General features: G+C 44.4%; 1 protein-coding gene across 1 annotated transcript; it reads right to left on the bottom strand.

The window, feature by feature from the left end:
• Positions 1 to 2619: 2619 nt before the first annotated feature.
• On the bottom strand, positions 2620 to 6478 carry LOC115593029 (oocyte zinc finger protein XlCOF19-like). Its single transcript, XM_030436342.1, has 2 exons — positions 6457 to 6478; positions 2620 to 3816 (listed from the first exon to the last, which is right to left on the bottom strand). The coding sequence occupies exons 1-2, from the start codon at positions 6476 to 6478 to the stop codon at positions 2957 to 2959; spliced, it is 882 nt and encodes a 293-aa protein (XP_030292202.1). The 3' UTR covers positions 2620 to 2956.
• Between the last annotated feature and the right edge of the window lie 4663 nt (positions 6479 to 11141).

Below are 11141 nucleotides of genomic sequence, written 5' to 3' on the forward strand. Positions count from 1 at the left end.
CATATTTTGACATCTTCTCAAGGGGAAATTGTTCACATTCAGCATCAGCTCGTCATTTCTCCTGTGTATATTGATCCTCTGAGGATTCTACAAGTAGCTCATTTAAAGTTAAAGTTCTGCAATTATGCATGAAACACTAGAACTTAACCACCTCCAACATGTTTTGCAAATACAAGGCTACTCGCCTGAACGTGTCATCAAATGTCTCGTCAAAGCAGACTGATCAGACAAACTTTCCCCAGGCAAAGTTATGGCTTCTCACCTGTGTGAGTTCTCATGTGAGCTGTTAAAGCATTGGTTTGCTTGAAAGTCTTCCCACATAATTTGCAAGAATACGGTTTCTCACCTGTGTGGATTCTCAAGTGAACCTTTAAATTACTGTTTAGTGTAAAAGTCTTCCCACATGTGTTGCAAGAGTACGGTTTCTCACCTGTGTGGGTTCTTGTATGTTTTTTTAAGTCACCACACCACCTGAAAGCCTTCCCACATGTGTTGCAAGCAAATGGCTTCTCACCTGTGTGGATTCTCATATGGTAAATTAATGCAGCACGACCCCTGAAAGCCTTCCCACAAATTTCACAGGTAAAAGGTTTCTCACTTGTGTGAGTTTTCATGTGGGCTGCTATGTGTGCGCGTTGGCTGAAAGCTTTCCCACATGTGTTGCAAGTAAACGGCTTCTCACCTGTGTGGATTCTCATGTGTGAATTCAAATGGCATTTAAACTTAAAAGTCTTTCCACATGTATCCCAGTTGAAAGACTTTTCACCTGGGTGAGTGTTATGTTGAATGTCTGATGAGTTTTTTGCATAATCACTGTGACTTTTGCTTCCGTGATGTCTTTTCTTTTCCTTCGGCTCTCCATCTCCAGCTGATCCTGAGTCTCCATGTTTTCCTCCTTTCTGGTCTGGGCTCTCAGCTACATGAGAGTTGTTAGAGAGGAGCTGGTGGTCACTTGTTGGTTCTGCTTCACTGTGGTCACTTTCCTCATAGGCTGGAGTCAACATGACGGTATCCGTCTCCACCTTCAGTACAAGCTGCTCTCCCTCCCGACTGGTGCAGAGTTCCTCCTGTTCCTCTTTAATCTCTGGAGGCTCTGGGTCCTCTTGGTCCAGACTGGAGTTCCTCTCCTGGTTACAGAGCTGCTGGTCAGCCAGAACCTCCTCCTCCTTACAGACATGTTGCTGTGGGAGCTCTGGAGGGACACACAACAAAAGACAGACAATATTTAATCAACCAATCAACCTTTATTTATCCTCCAGAGATCATTGAGAGGCAACCCTCATTTACAAGGGCATCAAGGCCCACAGAACAAAGGCCGAATAACAACAAGTACAAATACTCAGAAAGTTTCGATAGCTTCCAGGTCATGTGACCCACTGACTCCAAACCAATGCTGAATTGTATTAATACACTGGGTGATTAGGACACACCTTGTTATATGGACTTTTCTGCTCCTCATATCTGTCATTAATGTTTTTAAGTGAAATGTAATTTTTTCCAATAGCTTCCATCTCATGTGACCCACTGACTCCAAATCAGTGCCGAAATGTCTTCCTAACAGGTTGAATGAGACACACCTCTTTCTGTTGAGTTTTAGTGCTCCTCACATGTTTCGGAACGTTTTGTGTGTAAAATCATCATTTTCTGAGCGGAGTTTCGCCGCGGTCTTCTATAGAACGGAGCCCAGCCGTGCAGCGGACACTCAGAACCTCCGGAGTCCCGGAGTGGAATGAACCAAAACGAGGGAAACACTCGTATGTTCGCTCCATGTAGTGAAACGTGGCTGCGATGCATATGTCCCCCTCTGTGGCCACTCCAGGGCTCTGAACATTAGTGTTATTAAAATAAGAAACTTTTACTCACCTATCCTGTGTAACTTTACTTGGGGTTTCCAGCAGATATCCAGCATGACGCGCTGCCGATCGATCTCTTCCTCGTACTGGACGATAGTTGTTTTAAAAACTCTGAATATTTCTTCAGCAGCAGCAGTTAGTCGCTCGTTGACAAACTCTCTCAAACTCTCAACTGAACTCATTGTTCTTTAATTACTCATTCAATAATGAGCTGCGCTGTGACTCACTACCGTCTTCACTTCATTCATACACACAGCCAGCTAATGCTGCTAGCTGCTACTGTTTACTTCCGCCGGGTGCCACGCTCTAAAGCTCCGACAGGGGAAGTGCGGAGGCTTTTAGTTCCGCTTCAGACTGAAAACATTTAATTCAGAACTTGTTTAAAACAAATCTGACTACAGTTTTAAACTTGAAGAAAATAATTGGGCCAACAAATGTCCTCCAGTTGCTAAGCAGACTCAAAAGACTTTCAATACTTTTTTTCCATTTCTTACATGTTATTGAAATTCATGCAATTAACTATATTTAACACCATCTTTATTTTTCATAATCTTTTCACACACTGTTTACACTATGTTTGTGTGCTCCTTGTATTAAGGTGTAGATCTACTCTGCTTAATTCCACAAAGAAACGTGTGACTCTTTTCTAAACTGCTACTTTAAACTAACAGCTGACTTTTTGGTTACATACATGGAAGCTACTGTAAAACCTACAAGTATTTAACATATAACTGTTTATATAAAAGCAGGACACGAGGAACGATGATAAGTGGGACACATGAGAGCGATTAACTCGACTTTTTAATCATCGTGTTAACAAATATGGTCAAATCAGCATGAAGATGGACACATAAACATATTTTGACATCTTCTCAAGGGGAAGTTGTTCACATTCAGCATCAGCTCATCATTTCTCCTATGTATATTGATCCTCTGAGGACTCTACAAGTAGGTCATTTAAAGTTAAAGTTCTGCAGTTATGCATGAAGCACTAGAACTGAACAACCTCCAACATGTTTTGGAAATACAAGGCTACTCGCCTGTACGTGTCGTCAAAAGTTTTGTCAGAGCAGACTGATCAGACAAACTTTCCCCAGGCAAAGTTATGGTTTCTCACCTGTGTGAGTTCTCATGTGCCTTTTCAAACTAGATGAGTCACGTAATGTTTTCCCACATGTGTTGCAAGAAAATGGCCTCTCACCTGTGTGGATTCTCGTATGTTTTTTTAAGTCACCACAAGACCTGAAAGTCTTCCCACATGTCTGGCAAGAATACGGCTTTTCACCTGTGTGGATTCTCATGTGAGGTGGTAAGGAACTCTGATGCCTGAAAGTCTTCCCACATGTCTTGCAAGAATACGGCTTCTCACCTGTGTGGATTCTCGTATGCATTTTCAAAGTAGATGATTCAGAGAATGTTTTTCCACATGTTTGGCAGGAATGTGGCCTCTCACCTGTGTGGATTCTCATGTGAAGCGGTAAGGAACTCTGATGCCTGAAAGTCTTCCCACACGTCTTGCATGAATGTGGTTTGTCGTCTGTGTGGATTTGAATGTGACGCGTTAAGTGAGCATGACGGCTAAAAGCGTTCCCACAAATTTCACAGTTAAAAGGCTTCTCACCTGTGTGGGTTCTCATGTGAACTGTAAAGTGAGCACTACGGCTGAAAGTCTTCCCACATGTTTTGCAAGAATACGTATTCTCACCTGTGTGGTTTCTCATGTGGACTGTTAACTGACTACGAATCCTGAAATCTTTACCACATGTTTTGCAAGAATACGGCTTCTCACCTGTGTGAGTTCTTAGGTGTGCATTCAATAGGGACTTAAACTTAAAAGTCTTTCCACATGTGTCACATTTGAAAGACTTTTCAACTGGGTGAGTGTTATGTTGAATGTCTGATGAGGTAGAGTTTTTATTTTTTTGGTGATGTCTTTTCTGTTGCTTCTGCTCTCCATCTCCAGCTGATCCTGAGTCTCCATGTTCTCCTCCTTTCTGGTCTGGGCTCTCAGCTACATGAGAGTTGTTAGAGAGGAGCTGGTGGTCACTTGTTGGTTCTGCTTCACTGTGGTCACTTTCCTCATAAGCTGGAGTCAACATGACGGTATCCGTCTCCACCTTCAGTACAAGCTGCTCTCCCTCCCGACTGGTGCAGAGTTCCTCCTGTTCCTCTTTAATCTCTGGAGGCTCTGGGTCCTCTTGGTCCAGACTGGAGTTCCTCTCCTGGTTACAGAGCTGCTGGTCAGCCAGAACCTCCTCCTCCTCCTTACAGACATGTTGCTGTGGGAGCTCTGGAGGGACACACAACAAAAGACAGACAATATTTATTTTTTTAAATTTAACTTTTTATTGGCAGCCATAGTTGGCAACAGACAGCAAAACCTGTACATGTATGCCCGTTTCTAGTCTCTACAGGAAGAAGCAGGTACATAATAACCAAAAAGAGTTATGAGATCAAATGAAATTCCATAGGTTCAACTTCAACGTATACATTAGTGACACTCAAACTCAAAGTTGCACTCTGACTTATTGAGTCATTAACAAAGTATTCACCATTTTAAGAGTAGAGTAACAGTCCTTCCACCTTGGTCACAATTCACAGGCATTCTTACTGGTACCAGACTATGGACACCAAACTAAAAAATATGAAAAATAAAATACATTTAAAAAAACGAATAAATAAATAAATCCATACATTTTATATGAAATTCTGGCAAAACCTCCGGCGCCTCAGGAGGGGGAAGCAGTCCTCCACCAACAGTGTTTACAGTTGAGGTGGGGAGCTGTTGACCTCGACTGGGGACATCGTCGGGTGGTAGAAGGAATCCTTCGAGGATCTCCTCAATCCCACTGACACGCCTTCCATAGAGGAAGCAGAGGCTGGGGACTCAGAGGTTGACCCATCCATCACCCAAGCCGAAGTCACTGAGGTAGTCCGGAAGCTCCTCAGTGGCACAGCACCGGGGGTGGATGAGATCCGCCCTGAGTACCTCAAGTCTCTGGATGTTGTGGGGCTGTCTTGGCTGACACGTCTCTGCAGCATCGCGTGGCAGTCGGGGACAGTGCCTCTGGACTGGCAGACCAGGGTGGTGGTCCCCCTATTCAAAAAGGGGGACCAGAGGGTGTGTTTCAACTATCTGGGGATCACACTCCTCAGCCTCCCTGGGAAAGTCTACTCCAGGGTACTGGAGAGGAGAATTCGGCCAGTAGTCGAACCTCGGATTCAGGAGGAACAATGCGCTTTTTGTCCCGGCCCCGGAACACTGGACCAGCTCCATACCCTCCGCAGGGTGCTCATGGGTTCATGGGAGTTTGCTCAACCAGTCCACATGTGCTTTGTGGACTTGGAGAAAGCATTCGACTGTGTCCCTCGTGGCATTTTGTAGGAGGTGCTCCGGGAGTACGGGGTCAAAGGCCCTCTGTTAAGGGCTGTACGGTCCCTGTACAACCAGAGCAGGAGCTTGGTTTGGAATGCCGGCAGTAAGTCAGACCTGTTCCCGGAGTATGTTGGACTCCGGCAGGGCTGCTCTTTGTCACCGTTTCTGTTCATTACGTTTATGGACAGAATTTCTCGGCGCAGCCAGGGGCCGGAGGTGGTCTGGTTCGGAGCCACTGGGTTTCATCTCTGCTTTTTGCGGATGATGTGGTCCTGTTGGCTCCCTCCAGCCAGGACCTCCAGCATGTTCTGTGGCGGTTTGCAGCCGAGAGTGAAGCAGCTGGGATGAGAATCAGCACCTCCAAGTCCGAGGCCATGGTTCTCAACCGGAAAAAGGTGGCCTGCTCCCTCAGGGTGGGGGGGAGCTCCTGCCTCAAGTGGAGGAGTTTAAGTATCTTGGGCTCTTGTTCACGAGTGAGGGAAGGATGGAACGTGAGATTGACAGGCGGATCGGTGCAGCGACCGCAGTATCGGTCTGTCGTGGTTTCAGACTCAGATTCAGATTTAGAATACTTTATTAATCACCAGGGGGAAATTGTTTTTGTTCCAATGCTCCGTGCAAAGTAGTAATAGAAATACAGAATGAATGGAAACAAGCGATAAAGATCAGTGTTTCCCCTACCATTGTACAGGCCGCCAGGCCAAGGAGACCTGCCGCCAGGCCAAAAAAAAAAAAATCAATGTCAAAAATAAGCCACCTATCAATTCATTCATAAATCAATAATCATTTACATTAGGAGCGCCTCTGTGCAGCGCAACGCGAGTCAACCTGCTTCGTTGCCTAGTAACGATGCGAGTACCGCTGCTGAGAGCGCGGGCATATATTCTGGGATGTTTAAGGTTTGTTAGCTAACCAACTATGGCGCCGCCGAAGAAAAGACAAAATATCGCGGGTGACAGACAACTTAATATAAAGAAATGTTTCTGCCAGACTCCGGAGCCAAGGAAAATAGATGAAGGGAGAGTAACAGAGGCAACTCCAGAAAAAATGACAGGTGCAGGTGAGACGGAAGAAATGGGGGCAGATTGCCATATTGGTAAATTTATCTTGTTGCGCCCTAAGGGAGTATGTCAATTCTTCCATGCCGTATATATGATGGACTATGTCTATCCAGTCCTTGTTTGAGGGAGATTTGGGCTTCAACCATGTGGGTTATAGCTTTTTTACCTGCAGCCAGCAGAGGTATCATACGGGACCTGTCCTTCGAGTTTATCCCTTGTGCAATATTACATACAAGACATCAAATCTAAAGGGAACACCATACATACTTCCTTTAAAGTTTGATGGATATTCTTCCAGAAAGCATCCAGCATCGGACAAGACCAAAATATGTGATAGTGATATGCATCGTTGGCCTGACATTGCCTCCAGCAGCCTGAATTAGAAGTTCTATGTCGTTCCTGACAAAGAAACGTACCAGACTCTTCCAACATAATTCCATCCAAATGAGGGAACTTTTGTGTCAGAGTGCAGTAAGTTGTGATCCCTTTCTTAACCCAGACACTGAATCTTTTGTCACCCACATTTGGAGGAAAATCACTATCAAAGGCGCACCATCTTATCAGTTATGATTCTCTCTGTATATTACACAGTTTTTGAGTTGCCTTCAGGGACAAAATGATCAATGGGTTTTCTCTGTCCAACAGGTATTTGACTAATGTTTCATCAGAAATAATAGCTTGGGGTGGGATCTTATCAGTCATTGCCAGCTCTAGTTCCTTCCACCTAGCTGAGTAGCTCGGGTCACACCAGCATATAAGAGGCCTCAGCTGTGCTGCATAATAATACTCCAACAAGCATGGGAGCCCCATACCTCCATATTCTTTCTTGAGTTGTAGAGTTTTATATTTAGCCCTTGGCTTCTTGACATTCCATCTGGATACAAGTCTATCCCACTCCACAAACTGTTGAGAAACACCATATTTAATCAACCGATCAACCTTTATTTATCCTCCAGAGATCATTGAGAGGCAACCCTCATTTACAAGGGCACCGAGGCCCACAGAACAAAGGCCGAATAACAACAAGTAGAAATACTCAGAAAGTTTCAATAGCTTCCAGGTCATGTGACCCACTGACTCCAAACCGATGCTGAGTTGTATTAATACACTGGGTGATTAGGACACACCTTGTTATATGGACTTTACTGCTCCTAATATTTGTCATTAATGTTTTTAAGTGAAATGTAATTTTTCCCAATAACGTCCATCTCATCTGACCCTCTGACTCCAAATCAGTGCCGAAATGTCTTCCTAACAGGTTGAATGAGACACACCTCTTTCTGTTGAGTTTTAGTGCTCCTCACATGTTTCGGAACGTTTTGTGTGTAAAATCATCATTTTCTGAGCGGAGTTTCGCCGCGGTCTTCTATAGAACGGAGCCCAGCCGTGCAGCGGACACTCAGAACCTCCGGAGTCCCGGAGTGGAATGAACCAAAACGAGGGAAACACTTGTATGTTCGCTCCATGTAGTGAAACGTGGCTGCGATGCATATGTCCCCCTCTGTGGCCACTCCAGGGCTCTGAACATTAGTGTTATTAAAATAAGAAACTTTTACTCACCTATCCTGTGTAACTTTACTTGGGGTTTCCAGCAGATATCCAGCATGACGCGCTGCCGATCGATCTCTTCCTCGTACTGGACGATAGTTGTTTTAAAAACTCTGAATATTTCTAATCTGTTTTCCTAACCTCACCTATGGTCATGAACTTTGGGTCGTGACCGAAAGAATAAGATCCCGGACACAAGCGGCCGAAATGAGTTTCCTCCGCAGGATGGCGGGGCGCTCCCTTAGAGATAGGGTGAAGAGCTCTGTCACCCGGGAGGAGCTCGGAGTAGAGCCGCTGCTCCTCCACATCGAGAGGAGCCAGCTGAGGTGGCTCGGTCATCTGTTTTGGATGCCCCCGGGACGCCTCCCTCGGGAGGTGTTCCTGGCATGTCCCGCCGGGAGGAGACCCCGAGGAAGACCCAGGACACGCTGGAGTGACTATGTCGCTCGGCTGGCCTGGGAACGCCTTGGGATCCTCCCGGAAGAGCTGGAGGCAGTGTCCGGGGAGAGGGAAGTCTGGGTGTCCCTGCTCAGGCAGCTGCCTCCGCGACCCGGCCCCGGATAATGCAGAAGAAGATGGATGGATAAATTTAAAGGGACAATGTGTAATATATCAAGTATTTAGCGCCATCTAGCTGTGAGGTTCTACATTGCAACACTCCTGTGCTCGCCCCTCCCGTTCTGAAGACGTTGGAGACGTTCCGGAAGCTACGGTGGCGCTGACGGACAAGAAACTCATTTTCAAAATATGGACTCTTTCCCAACAGCGTCGAGTATTTCTACTGATTCAAGTAATGAGGTCAAGATGTAGTTAGTTAGTTATTGTTATTGTTAGTGACGAGCGCTTTCGCTGAGCTCCCTCTAAGTTCCGCAGTCAAGCTAGCTCTGAGCGAAAATGCGCGTATCCTTACTACATAGTACCACGTAGTGCTTTGTGTCCCTCTCAGCAGTCCATAGTTTTTTTAAAACCGGAAAGACATGGCGGCCTCCATAGAGCTTGCCCGTGCTGTGTATATTCAGATCGGTAATTCTTCGCTCAGGAGGATAAGTCATATAGTTGGCAGAGGTAATTGTACACCAATGAAGACTTACTTATGAACAAAGACGTTGATTTGAGTTAATAAATTACTTAAATCGTTACAAACTGTCCCTTTAATAAATGGATGAACAATACAATTACATCAACTGGGAGGAAAGGTTATACTCAAGCTACATCACACATATGTCTCATGTAAGATCTTGTCTTTGAAGTCTAATAAAGTCAGTCCACCTCAATCATATATTGGTAAATTTATCTTGTTGCGCCCTAAGGGAGTATGTCAATTCTTCCATGCTGTATATATGATGGACTATGTCTATCCAGTCCTTGTTTGAGGGAGATTTGGGTTTCAACCATGCAGGTTATAGCTTTTTTACCTGCAGCCAGCAGAGGTATCATACGGGACCTGTCCTTCGAGTTTATCTCTTGTGCAATATTACATACAAGACATCAAATCTAAAGGGAACACCATACATACTTCCTTTAAAGTTTGATGGATATTCTTCCAGAAAGCATCCAGCATCGGACAAGACCAAAATATGTGATAGTGATATGCATCGTTGGCCTGACATTGCCTCCAGCAGCCTGAATTAGAAGTTCTATGTCGATCCTGACAAAGAAACGTACCAGACTCTTCCAACATAATTCCATCCAAATGAGGGAACTTTTGTGTCAGAGTGCAGTAAGTTGTGATCCCTTTCTTAACCCAGACACTGAATCTTTCATCATCCACATTTGAAGGAAAATCATTGTCAAAGGCGCACCATCTTAACAGTTATGATACTCTCTGTATATTACACAGTTTTTGAGTTGCCTTCAGGGACAAAATGATCAATGGGTTTTCTCTGTCCAACAGGTATTTGACTAATGTTTCATCAGAAATAATAGCTTGGGGTGGGATCTTATCAGTCATTGCCAGCTCTAGTTCCTTCCACCTAGCTGAGTAGCTCGGGTCACACCAGCATATAAGAGGCCTCAGCTGTGCTGCATAATAATACTCCAACAAGCATGGGAGCCCCATACCTCCATATTCTTTCTTGAGTTGTAGAGTTTTATATTTAGCCCTTGGCTTCTTGACATTCCATCTGGATACAAGTCTATCCCACTCCACAAACTGTTGAGAAACACCATATTTAATCAACCGATCAACCTTTATTTATCCTCCAGAGATCATTGAGAGGCAACCCTCATTTACAAGGGCATTGAGAAGTAGAAATACTCATAAAGTTTGTTATATGGACTTTAGTGTTCCTTATATCTGTCAATAATGTTAATGTAAAATGTAATTTTTTCCCAATAGCTTCCAGGTCATGTGACCCACTGACTCAAAACCAATGCCGAAATGTCTTCCTAACAGGTTGAATGAGACACACCTCTTTCTGTTGAGTTTTAGTGCTCCTCACATGTTTCGGAACGTTTTGTGTGTAAAATCATCATTTTCTGAGCGGAGTTTCGCCGCGGTCTTCTATAGAACGGAGCCCAGCCGTGCAGCGGACACTCAGAACCTCCGGAGTCCCGGAGTGGAATGAACCAAAACGAGGGAAACACTCGTATGTTCGCTCCATGTAGTGAAACGTGGCTGCGATGCATATGTCCCCCTCTGTGGCCACTCCAGGGCTCTGAACATTAGTGTTATTAAAATAAGAAACTTTTACTCACCTATCCTGTGTAACTTTACTTGGGGTTTCCAGCAGATATCCAGCATGACGCGCTGCCGATCGATCTCTTCCTCGTACTGGACGATAGTTGTTTTAAAAACTCTGAATATTTCTTCAGCAGCAGCAGTTAGTCGCTCGTTGACAAACTCTCTCAAACTCTCAACTGAACTCATTGTTCTTTAATTACTCATTCAATAATGAGCTGCGCTGTGACTCAGTACCGTCTTCACTTCATTCATACACACAGCCAGCTAATGCTTGCTAGCTGCTACTGTTTACTTCCGCTGGGTGCCACGCTCTAAAGCTCCGACAAGGGAAGTGCGGAGGCTTTTAGTTCCGCTTCAGACTAAATAAAAAAAAAGATTACTAAAAAAAGACATTATATCCAGAACCTGTTTACAACATATTTTATGGATAGTTTTAAGAGCCAAAATTAAATAAAACATGGAGTAAAACAAACATGTTACAGACAGTGACGTCTGCTGCACTTGTACAGTATTAGAATGACTCACATTTGAAATTAGGCAAGTGAGATATACAAACAAAATAATATATAATTAAAAACATACAGAATGTAGAATTTAACTGAACTGGTTATTAAAAGCAG

The sequence above is a fragment of the Sparus aurata genome, chromosome 12, assembly GCF_900880675.1.
Source record: "Sparus aurata chromosome 12, fSpaAur1.1, whole genome shotgun sequence".
Lineage (NCBI taxonomy): Eukaryota > Metazoa > Chordata > Actinopteri > Spariformes > Sparidae > Sparus > Sparus aurata.